Source organism: Pan paniscus, chromosome 14, assembly GCF_029289425.2.
Source record: "Pan paniscus chromosome 14, NHGRI_mPanPan1-v2.0_pri, whole genome shotgun sequence".
In the NCBI taxonomy this organism is placed as follows: domain Eukaryota; kingdom Metazoa; phylum Chordata; class Mammalia; order Primates; family Hominidae; genus Pan; species Pan paniscus.
In genome coordinates, this window is record NC_073263.2 from 51,117,739 (window position 1) to 51,136,315 (window position 18,577).

At 44.8% G+C, this 18,577-nt stretch overlaps 1 protein-coding gene across 2 annotated transcripts in view; it reads right to left on the reverse strand.

Moving 5' to 3' along the window:
* EBPL (EBP like) overlaps positions 1 to 12,620 on the reverse strand; it is a 56,132-nt gene extending 43,512 nt beyond the window's left edge. Inside the window, exon 1 of one of the 2 annotated variants that reach the window (XM_003809815.5) lies at positions 12,191 to 12,595. In XM_003809815.5, coding sequence (XP_003809863.4) covers positions 12,191 to 12,361 — 171 coding nt within the window. In that variant the 5' untranslated portion in view covers positions 12,362 to 12,595. Of the gene's footprint in view, positions 1 to 12,190 lie in introns of both variants that reach the window. The other variant, XM_063595965.1, reaches the window with a different exon arrangement.
* Positions 12,621 to 18,577: the final 5,957 nt, after the last annotated feature.

An 18,577-nucleotide genomic window follows, 5' to 3' on the forward strand; every position in this document is an offset into this window, starting at 1 on the left:
CGAAGATCAAAGCCACTGAAAACACTACTTACTATTTGCCAGGCACCAAAATTATCTGTGGAATTGTAGAGAATGGAGACAGTTATAGTTCCTCCTGTGAATTCATGCTTTATATTAAATGAACTGTACAGTGCTTTCTTTCTTCTCCCTTAAAATTGTTTTTAGACTCTGGGGCATGAAGTTTATGTTAAATAACCAAATAAACATGGAAGGTTATCAGCTCCAAAGTCTTTAACCACAACGTATGATAGAGATCCAGCCATCTGGAACTAAGATTCATGTTTGAGCTCAACAAGCACTGAGGATCTAAGGATCAGATGAAAGGTGCCTGGTCAACAGCAAAGGGCCACATGCAGGATGTTGCTGTAATTGGGAAGGCAGGGCTCCACTAGGTGTCAGGCGTGATATGGTTAAGCTTGAGCAAAAGCAAGTACAACAGATTATATTTCTTTCTTTTTTTCTTGTTCTGTCACGCAGGCTGGAATCCAGTGGTGTTATCACGGCTCACTGCAGCCTCTCAGACTCCTGGGTTCAAGCAATCCTCCTGTCTCAGCCTCCAAAGTAGCTGGGACCATAGGTGTGCACCATCATGCCAGGCTGATTTTTCTTTTTTTAATTGTAGAGACGGGGTCTCGTTATGTGGTTGAGGTTGGTCTAGAACTCCTCGGCTCAAGCGCCTCCTCCCTCAGCTTCCCAAAGTGCTAGGATTACAGGTGTGAGCCACCATGCCTGGCCGAGATCGTATTTCTGACATTCATGGCTACTTTCACCTCTCCGGGCTTAAATTTCCTAACCAAGAAAAAAATAGAGTCAAGCTATATATATATTAGTCAATATATGTCTAGTGAATGAATAAGTAATAAGGAGAGGCAGGCTGGATCTGCATCTCCACCTTTTGACAGAGTCGCTCACCAATTTCCAGCCTTGAGCACAGCACTTGGAAGATGCATGTTGCTTACTGAGAGGATGGTGAGGACCCTAAGCGGAGGCCCAGGTAGTGTCTGTCAGCAGAGGGCCAGGTTGGTGGGAGGGGCCTGCTTCAGCGCCAGCACTTCCAGTGGGCATGGGCCATGAGTTCTACACCTGCCAAGACCCACGAGCCACAGGGAAGTCAAGCTCACAGCGACCACCAGGGTAGATCCCTGACTGGACATGATGAGGTCTTCGAGGACTCCTGTACTGTCATTTCTATGATAACAGGAAAGGCAGGCACCTGTCCCTGAAGAAGACCTGACTTTTTAGAGACAGACTTACTCAGTACATAAACGTAAAGTGACATGAGGTCCAGATCACTTTCCAGTACTTCAGCAGTAACAATGAAAAAGGGAGGGAGAGAAGGACAAAAACAGAAGAAAAAGTGACAGATGGGCAAGTGCAGCAAAACTTGAAAATGCTGAATCTGCTCACTGATACTGTACTAGTCTCTCTACATTTGTGAATGTTTGAAATTGTTCACTGTAAAACTTAATTTTAAAAAGATACATAGGCTTATGCCTGTAATCCCAGCACTTTGGGAGGCCGAGGTGGACAGATCACAATGTCAGGAGATCGAGACCATCCTGGCCATCATGGTGAAACCCCCACTCTACTAAAAATACAAAAATTAGCTGCGCGTGGTGGCACGCGACTGTAGTCCCAGCTACTCAGGAGGCTGAGGCAGGAGAATTGCTTGAACCAGGGAGGCGGAGGTTGCAGTGTGCCAAGATTGTGCCATTGCACTCCAGCCTGGTGACAGAGCGAGATTCCGTCTCAAAAAACAAAACAAAACAAAACAAAATACAAAACAAACAAAAAAATATATGTGACACATGTTAAAGTTAAAAAAAAATTATAAAAAGGTACAAAGCAAAGGATAAAAGCCTCTCTCCCTCCTGACTCCCAATCACGTTTCCCAGAGATGACCACTGTTAAGTTCCATGGTAGCCTTCAAGAATTTTTCAGGTTTATATTAATAAGCAGTTATAAATATTTAAAATATTTTCTCCCTGCTATGAATTTTTCTATTATTAACCCAGAGGGTGATGAGGAAAATTTCATAATACTTATTTAAGTTCTGTATATCAAAAAATTTGGTTTAAAAAATACAGTAAAGTTCCTACTGGACATATGTTATAAAACATAACTGAACTATATTTAATTGAGCTGCTAACAAAATCAGCTTAAAAATTAAAATGTATTATAGCAAATAAAGAAAGGCCAGTCTCATTTTTCTCTTAAGATGTCCCAGGCATGCAATTTTTTTTCTTTTTTTAAGATGGTCTCGCTCTGTCGCTCAGGCTGGAATGCAGTGGTGCGATCTCGGCTCACAACAACCTCTGCCTCCCAGGTTCAAGCAATTCTTCTGCCTCAGCCTCCCGAGTAGCTGAGATTACAGGCACACGCCACCACGCCTGGCTAATTTTGGTATTTTTAGTAGAGACAGGTTTTCACCATGTTGGCCAGGCTGGTCTTGAACTCCTGACCTCAGGTGATCTGCTCACCTCAGCCTCCCAAAATGCAGGGATTACAGGCGTGAGCCACCACACCCAGCCCAGGCATATAAGGGTTTTAACAACATATTTTATAGACTTAAAGACAGCTATAAGTCAAAGCTCAGATCAAACAAATGATTAAGTTATGCCAGCTATTTCCATTGATAATTAAATATCCAATTTAAAGAGCATGCTCAATTTACTCATTTTAATCCTTAAAGAAAAATTTAGCAGAAAAAGTCCTTACAGAAATAAAAAGAACACATACTGAGGCTGAGTTTATATTTGAATGTATCTGTTTTTTTGTTGTATGTTTGAATGAAGACCTAGAGAAAACATGGCAACATTCACTTTCAAGAGTGGGAGAATGAAGTGGAGCAGGAATAGAATCGGTACATAAATCCTGTCAACATTTATTAGCATTTGCAAATCTGACTCACAAAACCTCAGCCTCATCAGACTGGATTTTTGCACGTCTTGACAACAGCATACATCATTGTTTCTGGAGGGATCAGCTGCGGCAGCCTCCTACTGTCCTTTGGTGACAAGGCTTTAATGACTCCATAAATGTCTGCTGCCCAGCTGCTGCCCGCTTAATGAGACGATGATTTCCACTTGATTGAACCTGCCCAGCAGCCAGTTGTCACCTAACATTCACAGGAGACCACACTGGTCTCTTTCAGAACTACCAGGATCAAACAGTCACACGAGTTCTATGGTTCCTACAACATGGCAGTATACTGTTTGATTTAGGACTTGAATCATATTTCTCCCTTTTTAAGAATATACCCTTCTCTGCCAGAAGGTTGTTACTTCTCAGATTAAAGATGTGAAAGGAAACCTTCCAAGGCTCATCTTAATTGGACATATACATCGTCACTTTAGTATACAGGGATGGGATGACAAATGCTAATCCGGGTATGGAATATGGCAAGGAGGATTCACACTAAGAGGACAGAGGAGAAGAGAATTACATTTACTGAACTCTGGCAACTGCCAGGTGCCTTACATCTTTGCCATTCAAACACGGTTCATGAACCACAGCCTGGCACTCACTTGGGAGCTGGTTACCAATACAGAATCTTGGATGATCCCTGGATGATTTGTGTGCATGGCCAAGCTTGAGAAGCACTGCGCTAAGTTATAAGGCTTTATTTAATTCTCACAGCCGTTTGAAGAAAACATTATTTCCATACTTCACAGGTAAGAAAACTAAGAAAATTTCCTTCCTTCTTTTCCTCCTCATTATAGAAAGGATTTGCAGGGGAAAGGGGCATGCCCAAGTTTCTGAGCTGGTCATTGGGAAAGCTGGCATTCAAGGGTGCATCTGCTGCATCCCAAAGGCCCTTGCTCTTTCCACCTTCCCCCACCGCCCCAGGCTCCTTGAATGATGGTCAGACTCCACCTAGAACCGTGTTTAGGAACTGATACTGCATTCATTCTTTCATTCATTCATCCATTAATTTATTGAGCTAGAGTCTCCCTCTGTCACCCAGGCTGGAGTGCAGTGGCGCCATCTTGGCTCACTGCAACCTCCACCTCCCAGGTTCAAGCTATTCTCACGCCTCAGCCTCCCAAGTAGCTGGGATTACAGGTGTGCACTGCCACGCCTGGCTAATTTTTTGTATTTTTAGTAGAGATGGGGTTTCATCATGTTGGCCAGGCTGGTCTCGAACTCCCAACCTCAGGTGATCCGCCCGCCTCAGCCTCCCAAAGTGCTGAGATTACAAGCCTGAGCTCACGCTTGTAATCCCAGCACCTTGGGAGGCCGAGGCGGGCAGATCATGAGGTCAGGAGATGGAGACCATCCCTGGCTAACACGGTGAAACCTCGTCTCTACTAAAAATACAAAAAAAATTAGCTGGGCATGGTGGCAGGCACTTGTATAGTCCCAGCTACTTGGGAGGCTGAGGCAGGAGAATGGTGTGAACCCGGGAGGCGGAGCTTGCAGTGAGCCGATCGCGCCACTGCACTCCAGCCTGGACCAGAGAGCGAGACTCTGTCTCAAAAACAAACAAACAAACAAAAAACAAAAACAAAAACAAAAAACAAGCCTGAGCCACTGCACCCGGTCTGGTACTGCATTTGAAAATGCAACCTGTGGCATGTATGAGGGTGACAAGTTTTAGTCATATACATCTATCAGAATGACTAAAAACAAAAGTAAAAAACACAAAAATGCTAAGTTTTGGTGAGGCTGTGGGGCAACAGGAACTCGCACACAATGCTAGTGGGAATGCACAACAGTATGGCCACCGTGGAAAGCAGGATGGCAGTTTCTACTAAACTGAAAGAATCCCACTCCAAGGCCTTGGCCTAGGAGAAAGAAAAATATGCCCACACAGACTTGGATGCAGATATCTATTAGCAGCATTATTTGTAATAGTAAAAAACTAGGAATAACCCATTTGTTCATTAACTGATAAATGGATAAATGAATTGAAATACATCCATGACTGGAATACTACTCAGCAATTTACATTAAATGAAGACTATGTATGTATGATTTCATTTTTATGAAATTATAGGACAGCAAAACTTTAAAGACAGAAGGCAGACGGGTATTTGTTGGGGCTGGTGATGGGCACTGGGATCATCTTCAAAGGGACATGAGAAAACTTTTACTAGAAGCGTGATGGAAACGTTCTGTACTACGATTGCAAGGGTGGTTACACAACTCTACACAATCACCCAAATTCACCAAACTGTACACAGAATGGGTTTTATTATACATAAATTATAACAATAAAGCTGGAGAGAGGAAAAGGGGAATTTAGAAAAGTGGCTGGTAACCATACAAATATAGGTATATCTCAACAGCTTTCACTATAATAACAATAATCAGTCCAAATACAAAGGAGAGAGGCCAGGCGTAGTGGCTCATGCCTGTAATCCCAGCACTCCGGGAGGCCGAGGCAGCTGGATCACTTGAGGCCAGGAGTTTGAGACCAGCCTGGGCAACATGGTAAAACCCCATCTCTACTAGAAACACACACTAAAAATAGCTGAGCACGGTGGCACGTGCCTGTCATCCCAGCTATTTGGGAGGCTGAGGCAGGAGAACTGCTTGAACCCAGGAGGCAGAGGCTGCGGCGAGCTGAGATCGCGCCACTGCACTCCAGCCTGGGCGAACAGAGTGAGACTGTCTCAAAAAATAAAATTAAATTAAACAAAATACAAAGGAGAAATACAGTAGCAATGAAAATATAAAATGTTTTGAAATAAACTTTAAGAGACTATAACAGAAGATTTAAACAAATTGAGACCTACCCAGTTCTTAGAAGGCAGACTGTATCATAAAGATATCATTTAATCTCAAACTAATCTATAAAGTTAAGAAAACCACAATCAAAATACCGAGTATTAGAACTTGGCAAAGTGAAATTATTTTTTATTTTTGAGACAGGATCTTGCTCTGTCGCCCAGGCTGGAGTGCAGTGGCGTGATCTCAGCTCACTGCAAACTCTGCCTCCGGGGCTCAAACGATTCTCCTGCCTCAGCCTCCTGAATAGCTGGGACTGCAGGTGCATGCTACCACGCCTGGCTAATTTTTGTACGCACCTGGTCAGCAAAGTGAATTTAAAAGTACATCTGGAAGGACAGATCATAATTTTAAAGTGTTTGAAAAAGAATAGTGGGGAGAAGTTTGCTTTATCAGATATTGAACTACATTATAGTGCTGAAATTATTAAAACAGTGGCTAGAACTGGAACCAAAAGATTCCTGAAACAGAACTAAATTCAAAAATCCCCAAACATATCCATACATATAAAATACTTTAGTATATGATAAAGCTGGCATCTCAAATAAGTGGGGAAAGAATGGATTAGTCAATAAATGGGGCTGACAACACTTTCTTGCCCTTTCTCCCCAAAAGCGTAATAAAGTGTGGGTGAAATTGTTTGTACTAATATATGAACACCTTTTATAGATCATTAAGGAAAAGACAAACATCCCCATTGAAAAACAGGCTATAGAAGGAGGATCCCAAGATCTACGCCCCAGAATCTCGTCCCAAAGCCTAGCACCAAAACAGCAAAGCAGTCCTCCTTCAAGAAAACTGAAGGCAGCTGGTCATGGTAGCTCACGCCTGTAATCTCAGCACTTTGGGAGGCTGAGACAGGCGGATCATGAGGTCAGGAGTTCGAAACCAGCCTGACCAACATGGTGAAACCATGTCTCTACTAAAAATACAAAAATTAGCTGGGCATGGTGGCACGTGCCTGTAGTACCAGCTACTCGGGAGGCTGAAGCAGAAGAATTGCTTGAATCTGGGAGGCAGAGGTTGCAGTGAGCCAAGATCACGCTACTGCACTCCAGCCTGGGCGAGAGAGAGAGAAAAAAAAAAAGGGACAAGAATTAGAGACTGGAATTGTGGCAGTGGGCAGTGAGGAACACACGGTGATGTGAACTGGAGAAGGGTAATGCCCAGCTTCAGAGAGGGCGTGGCACAGCCACTGGGCCTCAAGATTTCTCAACGAAAAACCATTCACAGGTGTTAGGTGGGATGCATGGAGAGCCAGCCAAGGCCCAGGTTTTCTGTGACAGCTGTGCTTCACCCTGCAGGACAAGGCTAAGCAGACTACACCATGACAAAAGTGTGGAAGCAACAACCAGGCAGAGGTTTATTAGGAAACAGGTCAACCTCCATGGCCAAGCACACATCAGACAGCGAGAGCTGCCTGCCGCGTCTGCACTTTTACCCTTCTTCGGCCATCCTCTCGCCCAGACCTTCATCTTCAAAAGAACCAAGAGCCCCCAGCCTGCCCCGAGGTGCCTCTGGAGCTACCCTCCTGCTCTTCCTACTCCCACCACCAAACCTCCTGCAGGGCTTTCATCTACTGCCCAGCTTCTCCTCTACCTGGCCTATAAGCCTTTGGCTTCTGGAGCCTCCCTCCCATCAATCCCACTCTCACCATTGACTTCCTGGTTGCCAGGTGCCTCACCTTTTATTTTCTTTTTTTTTTTTTTAATGGTGCTACAGCAATTTATCAGTGTTCTTGAAATTCCATTCTGTGGATCCCAGGACCCCAGCACTCTCCTGGTTCGTGGTCTTGCCCACTCTCTCCTAGGATAGATATTTTAAAAGATCCTGCTCTTATTCCTCAGCTCTTTTACCCTTCTGTTCTCTCTAGCTCAGCAAAAGCAGTCATACCTGGGGCTTCGTGCTATCTCTCCCAACTCAGAAAAGAATTCCCAGCACTCTCTCTTCTGCCCTGACTCTGTCTCTCCAACTCAATTCACATTTTTCAATTGCCTTCTGGCCATTCTCTCTCTCTTCTTTTTGAGATGGGGTCTCACTCTGTCACCTAGGCTGGAGTGCAGTGGCGTAATCATATCTCACTGCAGCCTCAATCTCCTGGGTTCAAGTGATCCTCCCACTTCAGCCTTCTGAGTAGCTGGGATCACAGGCATGCAGCACCACACCCAGCTAATTTTTCGTAGAGATGAGGCTTCACTATGTTAGCAAGGCCTCACTATGTTAGCAAGGCTGGTCTCGCAACTCCTAGCCTCAAGCAATCCTGCCTCGGCCTCCCAAAGTGCTTATTACAGGTGTGAGCCACTGCCCAGCACTATTCTCTCTTAACTGCACACTAGGACCCCTGACTCATAGTTCTAAAGCCAGATTTTGCTGTCTTAGTTAACATGATCACCATTACCCATGTTGCTCAAGCCCTAAGCCCCAAGATCATGTCCACCCCCAATCTACAAGTGGCCACTTTGACTTACCACATTCTCCCCTGGAAAGTCTCTTACAGTTAGCTTTCCTTCCCATTTTAAGTTCCAACACCACCTCGGCTTGCCTCTCTCTTTTTTTTAAATGACTCCCCACACTACAGCAGTTGCTTTTTGTTGCTCTTCTTGCCCCTCAACTCCATCCTTTCCAATCCAACCTGCACCATGTTGAGAGACAATTCTCCATGAATATCTCACATCCTGCACTGTCTGGGTCTCTGAGCAAAGACATTTATATCAATTTTAAGAATGTTTCTATAATGAGCCTTTCCAGAGTAGTAAACCTGGGAGACAGCTCCCTCCAGAGAGGTTCTAGGGTGGTAAAGATCAAGACCTCACCTTCTCCTCCTCAGAGGTTTACATTCCTAAGATAAGGTCTCTCCAGAGAGAAGTATGGACAGGCCACCACCAGCTCACAATAAGATGGACGCGTAGTTCTGGAGTTCCTTTCTTGTAACGCATCCCACTGCATGTACAGGCAGTAACATCTGGCCTTCATTATGTTGTCCTGTGGGGTTTGGGCCTTGGGGAATCAAACTGGACTACCTTGTTAACTTCTAAGTTGGGTAAAATCTCGGACGCTAGAGTTTCTGACTTAACACATCACCACTAAATTATCTTTATGAAGATCTGCTTTGGCCACGTGACTTCCCTGCTTGAAATCCTTCAGTGGCTTCCCACTACAGAATACAATTCTTATCTGTCACCTTTCCAGCTGGTCCTCCCACTTCTTCTGTAAACCCTGTGCTCCTGTCAATCTGGACTACAGGATGTGTTCCATACACAGGCATTCATATCTTGCCTCATGTTTCTGGCCATGCCTGAATGCTATACTTAGATTGCAGAAGAGATAAAATTTTATCCATGAAGCACCAGTGCCTAGGCTGCCCACAGCGACCTCAGAATGGTGACCCCACCATTTCCTTCTTCTAGTATGTTGCCATGGCTCCTTCCAGGTAGGCTGATGGGAAGTCAGCCTGCCCTCTGCTGTAGTCATAACGAGCTGAACTGATGACCAGTGCTGGGGCCCAAGGTGACTGCACTCTGGTTGGACATCTGGGAAATGAACTGCCCCTGGGAATGCTTGGCTTGAAACTGTCCAACAGGATAGCTTTCAATTTGATGGCAGCCAAAAAACCTACAGAGCTCCTCTCTTTAAGAAGTGTCAGGGGGTGGCCAGGCACAGTGGCTCACGCCTGTAATCCCAGCACTTTGGGAGGCCGAGGCAGGTAGATCACGAGGTCAGGAGATTGAGACCATCCTGGCTAATATGGTGAAACCCCGTCTCTACTAAAAATACAAAAAATTAGCCGGGCGTGGTGGCGGGTGCCTGTAGTCCCAGCTACTCAGGAGGCTGAGGCAGGAGAATGGCGTGAATCCGAGAGGCGGAGCTTGCAGTGAGCCGAGATCGCGCCACTGCACTGCAGTCTGGGTAATAGAGCGAGACTCCGTCTCAAAAAAAAAAAAAAAGAAGTGTCGGGTTAAGGAGAGGCAACTCATCTTCTAGTGAACAAGTGAGTTTTAATTTTGGTTCTCCCCTAAGCTCTACATCTTAGTCTTGGCTTGTCCCACACTTCTGGGTATTCTTGCAATAAACTCCCAAGCAAAGACAACATGGGCATGTATTTTCTTGCAGCCTCAACTGCTTAATTCAAGTGCTCTCCCCACTGATCTCTGAGACACATGTACAAAGACGTTGGTAGATGCATTGTTTGTAATGACAGAAAAATGTGTCCACTAATATGGGCTGGTTAAGTGATCGTATTCATCAAATGTAAGATACATCCCAATTTAGAGACATTAAAATATCAATCAAATGGCCTACAGTAGTTACATGATGTAGTTGATTCTTCTAATATGTGAAAAAATGTGGGTCTTAGACTTGGAGAACTAAAGTATGGGGTATTCACACAGTGGACTACTTTGCAGCTGGGGTAGGTAATGGCACAAAAGGAGGTGTGTGTCGTGTTACCTGTAACAACCTGAGCTTGAAAAGTAAACAGTCTTAAACCAAGTGGTGAACACACGCATATAGTTTAAGTATTTTTACAGCTTTTTGTTTGTCTAAGATATGTTAAACATTTTTCTTTTTTTTCCCAAGATAGAGTCTTGCTCTGTTGCCCAGGCTGGAGTGCAGTGGCTTGATCATGGCTCACTACAACCTCCACCTTCCAGGTTCAAGCAATTCTCCTGCCTCAGCCGCCCGGGTAGCTGAGATTACGGGCACCGTCACCACACCTGGCTAATTTTTGTATATTTAGTACAGACGGGGTTTCACCATGTTGGCCAGGCTGGTCTTGAACTCCTGACCTCGTGATCCACCCGCCTCCGCCTCCCAAAATGCTGGGATTACAGGCATGAGCCACTGTGTCCGATATGTTATACATTTTTATACATATACATTCTGATATGCTATATACAGTTATACCCGGCCAATATGTTACACAGTTTTCTCTCACTGGGCCTAGCAACATTTTTGTTATGTTATACATTTTGTTATACATTTTTTCTAACCGGGCCTAGCAATCTGCTTTATCTCCCCTGTTCTGTGGGAAATCTTGTGTTCAAGTGATAGCTTAAAAATCAATTCTCGGCTGGTGGCGGTGGCGGTGGCTCACACCTGTCAACCCAGCACTTTGGGAGGCCAAGGCGGGCAGATCATCTGATGTTAGGGGTTTGAGACCAGTCTGGCCAACATAGTGAAACCTCATCTCTACTAAAAACACAAAAATTAGCTGGGCGTGGTGACGGGCGCCCGTAATCCCAGCTACTCGGGAGGCTGAGGCAGGAGAATCGCTTTAACCCAGGGGGCGGAGGTTGCAGTGAGCCGAGATAGTGCCACTACACTCCAGCCTGGGCAACAGTTAGACTCTGTCTCAAGAACAAAAAAACAAAAAGACAAAAAAAAAAAAAAAAAAAAAGAATTCTATAAATAAAGGAGTTGAGAGAAACATTCACCGTCCCTTATCTCTACATGCTGATTATCAGAATAAAAAGAATTCCAGCAACATCAGTCATGGGCACAAAGCCAACCCGTAAACATTTACAGAACTCGATGATTACCCAAAACTCGGCTTGCTTTCTCAATACTACTGACTTTGGCTTCACATTAGCCACAGGTGTGTCTAGAGTTAAACAAGGTCAACTTTACAAAAAAAAAAAAAAAAAAAACTGATACTTGGGCATAGTTTAAAAAAAACTTAAAAGTGTGTGTGTGTGCCTGCGCGTGTGTGGTGGGGGGCGGGGCATTTCAATATAAATGCCTTAAACACAACCTTCCTGGCTATTTTATAAAATGGGTTGAATCTCTAAGGACACATATTTCCTAAGACCTCGACTGATACACAAAGTGCAAACTTGGGAGCCAGACTAGACTGCCTCAGAATCATGCCAGCTGTGTGGCACTGGAAAGTCACCTAATTTTGCAGCGCCTACCTTCACCTCTGTAAAATGGGGAACAATAATAACTAATTTATGGATGCTGTAAAGATCTGAAATTTTAAACTCAGTAATGCGCCTGGCACACATTAGACACGGGTGTTTCGTTTGTCTTGGCAAAGGCTTCGGGTTTTGCGACAATAGCCTTGCTGCCTCCGGAGCAAGCATCTCTCCTTGCCCCCTGTGGGGCATTTAAAAATGACCTCAATTCTACTCTCAATTATGTCCAGTTCAACAGTTACGTGCAGGTTACAAAGCCGAGGAAGCTGAGGTATCTTCTAAACTAACATAGCACGTACAGAATTTTTTTAAAGTTTGGTGGAGGAATCGGCAGCACAAGGTAAGCGGCGCTCTGTTCACAGACCTGGGAATCAGAACTCTGGCCGCCGCGGCCTCCAGGCGCCTCTCAGCTAACAGACTTCCTGCAGCAGGGGGAGGGGCGGCCAGCTCGCTGCAAAAAGCCGCAGGACCCCCTCACCCCGCCTTGCCGCCCCCGCTCCCACTCTCTGGGATGGGGAGTGAAGGGTCTAGGCGATGGCACTTACCAGCGCGAAGTGCACCAGCGCGTCGTAGCAGAGCCAGATGAGCGCCCCGCGGTCCGCCGCCCCCCGCCTGCGGCCCAGGCGCAGGCCCAGGGCGCAGCCCGCCGCCAGCAGCGCGGCGCACAGCAGCAGCGAACCGCCAGCCTCGGCCCCCAGCTCCCACTCAGCGCCCATGCTTCAGGCTTCCGACGCCAACGGCCCAGGACCATGCGGCAGAGGAAAGCAGGGAGAGAAACGACGGGGCGGGGCTGGCCGGGAAGGGGCGGAGCCGGATGGCCAAGGCGGTCCGGGGAGGGACGGGGCTCCCCGGCCGGGTCGGGGCCAGAGCGAGGATTCCCTGCCCGCCTCGCACCCTGGCCAGCCTGCTGAGTCCGGTGGTTTTGCCAGGTGCCGCGCATGGAGGTTCCGTAGAAGGAACGTGCTCACCAACTTGCGCAACCGCCTCGACCAAACCTGTTCCCAAACCGAGCCCAAAGGATTGGTAATAGGGCCACACCTTTTGATGTTGTTTTACTTTTAACAAGGCTCAAACTTTAAGCCACAAAGTGAAGCCTAGGTAGTGGAAATTTTGCCAGTAGACCGGGGCAGAATTTTAGGGGCAAAAGGTTTTAATTAGGCTGCAGCAAGCCTTACCAGGGAGGTTGGGGGCCAAGGGAGTTTTCAGCCACCAGCCGGCTTAAAGCCTTTATGGCCTACTCTGACAATCTTTCCATTTCTTAAAAATCCAGAAAAGTAGAAGGGTGGGTGAGAGGAGCGGTAAGTCCTATTGGCTTGGCGATAGATGCGTTTAACCTGCGGCAGGCCAGGTTTCACTATCGCAGGCCTCCATCACAACTGTTCCAGCACTGAGTGGTTAAATTAAATATTAAAAGCTGAGGCCGGGCGCGGTGGCTCACGCCTGTAATCCCAGCACTTTGGGAGGCTGAGGCGGGCGGATCACGAGGTCAGGAGATCGAGACCATCCTGGCTAACACGGCGAAACCACGTCTCTACTAAAAATACAAAAAATTAGCCGGGCGTGGTGACGGGCGCCTGTAGTCCCAGCTACTCGGGAGGCTGAGGCAGGAGAATGGCGTGAACCCGGGAGGCGGAGCTTGCAGTGAGCCGAGATCGTGCCACTGCACTCCAGCCTGGGCAACAGAGCGAGACTCCGTCTCAAAAAACAAAAAACAAAAAAATTAAAAGCTGAAAGAGTCAGTGCCCATATACCAAAGTCTGGAATGTAACAAAAGCCCACCAGGAGTTTTCTTAGGCCTTTCTTGGGCCTTGAAGCATGACAAGATAACTAAGGAATTTTTAACAGGACCCGTTTAGGATTAAACAAGTTTTACTGGGGGTCTGAAGAAACTCCCCAGGCCTCCAAAAACAAGTTTATTGGGAGTCTGGAGGAATTCCACAAGCCTCCATGATTTAGCAGGAGACAAAATAAGGGTAATCATCCCAGCACCCAGACCTATTTAGATGAAGTAAATTTACTGAGGCTCCAGAGGAAGGTCTTCAGGACTAGAAGTTGTTAATCACTTACGTCTTTAGATGAATGCACTCTTACACGTAGACATATAGCTTAGAAGGTATATAGGCTCTGGAAAAACTTTGTAATTATGAGTTGGTCTGGCAATAATTTCCAGACCTTCTCCCTGTAACCGGTTGCAGAAATAAAAACTCTTCTTCCCCAGTTCATCTGCACCTCGTTATTGGGCTGCCCAACCCCCAGTTTGGTCCGGGAACAAACCTACATTATTTAACTTCACAACAACCCTATGAGGTCGGTGAAATAAGCTAGTCACAAAAACATACTTATGATTCCACTTACAGGAAATATCTAAAATAATCAATTTGCAGAAACAAAATAGAATGATGGTTACCAGGGGCGGGGTGGGGCGGGAGTGGGGGCGGGGGGGCGCGGGGAAAAGTGGAGTGTTATTTATTCGGATAGTTTGATTTGCAAGATGATGTTCTGGAGATTGGTTGCACAACAACGTGAACATACTTTACTGAGCTGCACACTTAAAAATGGTTAAGATGGCAAATTTTATGTGTATTTTACAATTATAAAAAAAAATGCTGGCACTGAACACAAGAAATTTTTCCCCTAGTCACTTCCTATACCATTTTTTATAGCAGTTAACACCAGATAGAATGATCCTTGTTTACACACTTATTGCTAATCTCCTGCCACTATAATGTAAGTCTTCAAGGCCAGGGGTTGTGGCTAGCTTTTTTATTGCTGTATCCCTGGCACCTATTACAGAGTTTGGCATATATTAGCTGCTCAGTTAAATAACTGGCGACTGAGTATGGCCAATCTAGCCACCTATGCTCTGGATCCTGTCCTGTAACTAACTTATCATCCTTTAGGGACCATTCTGCCCACCTCCCCTTCAGAGCAAAATAGAAACTTAATGAAAAAACTGATCAGATCCCCTGTCTTCATGTCTTGACCCTGCTCCTCAGTCCTTTCTACTCTGGTTCCTGCCTTATCACACTGATATAGCTCTCACTAAGGTGACTACTGGCCTCCACATCACTGAACCCCAAGAGCAGTTCGTTTTCTTAGTGTGTAGTTTACTTCTCAGCAGCATCCCAGCACTGAAATATTTTTCCTTTGGTTTTCTGAGAATACAGCCTCCTTAGCCATTCTGTTTCCTTTGCAAGTGCATCTTCCACTACAAATGCCTAGTGAATGCTGCAGCTCCACAACCCAGTCCTCGGCCCTGTTCTCACTCCAGACCCCAGATCCAGGCAGTCTCATCCTTACCCTCTGCTTTAATGACCAGCAAAACCCGCAGAGAACTCAAATCTCTAGCCTGGTCCTATTCTCTGGACTCCAGATCAGTATTTCCAACTGCCCTACTTGACAGTCACTTGGATGTCTCAATATAACCCAAACTGAGCTCATCACTTTCCACCCCAATGTCTGATTCTCCTTCCTATCTCATGTTACTTCCACTCATCAGTTACTACAACCCGGAAACCTAGAAATCATCCCCGATACTTCTCTCTCCCCAAACTTGGCATCTAAGGCATCACCAACTCCTCCTCAGCAGCCAAGTATTTCTTGATTCCATGCATTTCATGGACCTGTTCACCATCTCGTCTGTGCTTCACTCACTAATGTGACCAGCGACCTCTACATCACTAAATCCAAAGGACATTTTCTGTCCTTAGCCTTACCAACTAGTGGTCTTTATTAATCTATTATCCCTCTTGCTTAATGATGATCTTCCATATAGAATACCAAAATCCTTTTTATGACTTACTAGACTGTGGGGTCTGGCCCCTCCCTATCTCTTTAGCCCTTTCCCATTCCCCTATTAATCCTCCTCTCCATTATAATCTTTCATCTAGCTATACCTGCTTTCTTTCACTTCCTCAAATGCCCCATGGTGCTTCCCACAAGGCTTTGTACAGACTCTTCCCACTGCTGGAAAGCTTTTCCAGTCAATCTGCCCAATAAACTCCTGCCTTTTCACCACGATCAGTGAAATTTTGGCTGGCACTTTTTAAGGGCTCAACATTAGCCTGGTTATCACCTTTCTCAGTAGCCAATTTCCTCTACTATGTGTATCATTGTATACCTCTTTTTTTCTAACATTTGTCAAAACTTGTCTTTTTTTTAATTCCTGTTATTTTTACAAGTATCCTGTGCCATAGCACAGTACCTGGCACGGGACAGAGTATTCAGTATTCAAATGTTTCTAAAGGCTGTCAGAATTCTTATTTATATAAGACTGAAGACATCAAAAGGATACATATGTAGAATGTGATCTCATGAGAAAAACTAGGCTGAAGTAAATATGAAATTTATTCTTATGTTTAGAGTTGAAAAGGGTAGATGCCCAACGATTTGGGTTAAAGAGAGCTGATGATAAAGAGGGTGTGAGTTGATCACAAATCTAATTATGATGAAGCTGGTAAAATAACTGAAAGAATCCCCCCACATTAATAGAATCAAAAGTCCAGATAATGGAATGTTCCCATTCATTCCAAAGTACTCAGAAACCAGTCACACCACACTCCTTATTGTTGGAATCCTTGGAGTACATCACGCTGACAGGAACCAGGTCCAGCAATGACTTTATAATGAGAATGGATGAAATGCAAGGGGTGTTCGAATAAAAGAAAGCTGATTTAAAAAATGGATGAGTCTCCTCTGCTATCTGGAAATAACAAAGTCTACTCCCAATCAAAAACAGTTAATTTACAATGATGGAAATTTAAGTTTCTTTCTGAGACAGGGTCTCAACTCTGTGGCCCAGGCTGAAGTGCAGTGGCACGATCTCGGGTCCAGTGTATGGCAGCCTCAGCCTCCAAAGTAGCTGGGACTACAGGCATGTACCGCCAGGCCCAGCTATTTTATTTATTTATTTTTTTTGTAGAGATGAAGTCTCACTATATTGTCCAGGCTGGTGTCAAACTCCTGGACTCAAGTGATCCACTGACCTTGGCCTCCCAAAGTGCTGGCATTACAGGTGTGGGCCACTGCACCCAGGTTAAGAAAGGATCTTGTAGCAAGCAAAGCTAGCCAATAAATACAAGCTCCCTCAAAATGAGTACCTTGTTTCTCAAGCTCTTCTAACTTACTCCTGGCAGGAATGTTTCCATAAAATACCCTGCCTCAAAAATCAGATTTTATGTTTAAAATATGTAAAATGTATACTTTATAACACTTTGGCTTGTATTACCAATAAAACTTTTACTTACCACCTAGTAAAGTTGCTGTCCCACGAAAGTGTTCCTTATCTTATGGTTTCTCACACTATTTGGCACAAGGCCCCATGCATCTTTGGGTACCACAGTTTAAGGGAATTCCTCAAGGTGTATGGCAATTTGCTAGGGTAGGGAAGGGGGATGCTGTAGAAGAAATTCCCTGCAGAGAATACTTTCTTTATGGCATGGCTCGGCCATAGTTTCTGTTTTTAATAATTTAATAGATGATTGTAAGTTTTCTGATGGGGCCAATCTCTCAACAATGCTTCAAGTGATCTTCAAACTATGCTATGATTTTCTAGTACAACTCCAATTTTCCCTAGATAACTTAAAGATTTTCAACTAGAAGTGTTTGAAAAACACTGCCATAGGGTGTTGAGATTTGGGCAATTAACACATTTGATTGTTTTACAACCCTGTTTTTTAGCCACAGGATAAATTTAAGAGGTAACTAGTTGCTCCATATTTCTATTTCTTTATCCCAAGTCCCTTGAAATAGATGTTCAGTACTACCTGGAGTTTCCTACAGATGATTTGGGAAATTAGGTTAGGCCTGCCTTCAATTTTTCCTAAAACTCAGAATGAAGAAAAGGCACATTTGTGTCTCCTTTTTTCATCTTATGCATCTGAGGAAAGCCTGGGACTGTTCATACAACAAAAAAGTCATGATTTAGGCTGTCTCATTTGAGTGGAGTTTTCTATAGGAATTGATTTAGGACAGTGGTTTACAATCAGGGATGGTTTTGGGCCCCCAGATGTTTGGCAATGTCTGGAGACATTTTTGGTTGTCTTAACTTGGGGAGAGGAGAGAGGTGCTACTGCTATCTAGTGAGTAGAGCCCAGGGATACTACTAAACATCCTACATTGCACAGGGCAGATGACACACAACAAAGAATTATCCAGCCAAAAATGTCAATAGTGCAGGGTTTAAAAAACCCCAATTTAGGCCAGGCGCTGTGGCTCCCGCCTGTAATCCTAGCATTTTGGGAGGCCGAGGCAGGCGGATCACTTGAGGTCAAGAGTTTGAGACCAGCCTGGCCAACATAGTGAAACTTGTCTCTACTAAAAATACAAAAATTAGGTGTGGTGGCAGGCGCCTGTAATCCTAGCTACTCGGGAGGCTGAGGCAGGAAAATCGCTTGAAACTGGAAGGCAGAGGTTGCAGTGGGTCATGCCACTGCACTCCAACCTGGGCTAAAGAGCGAAACTCCATCTCAAAAAACAAAAAAACAATTTAGGCCTAAGTTAGTTGAGGGATTTTATGGGCAAACAGTGGCATTAGGTTGCATTCCCACATCCCTTTTCCCACACATTGTATATAGCACTTTTGGAGAATCATTCTATCACTGTTTTTTAGCCATCTAAACAACATTTATACTCACAGCTTCATATACAGAAATTGTATTTCCTGTCCCCCAAAAAGAGTTAAGTAAACTTTCCCAGTTTAACTAGGGTTTAAAAAATTAACCATCACTGTAAGACAACGGACATTCATGAATGTCAGGTGCTCTTGTTTACTTATCTGCATTAACTAATCCCCTGAAAAGGAGGAATGACGCTTCTTAAAAAATTTTCTTTTCATATAAAAATATAATTTTTTTAAAGATGGGGTCTTGCTATGTTGCCCAGGCTGCTCCCAAACTCCTGGGCTCAAGTGATCCTCCTGACTCAGCCTCCCA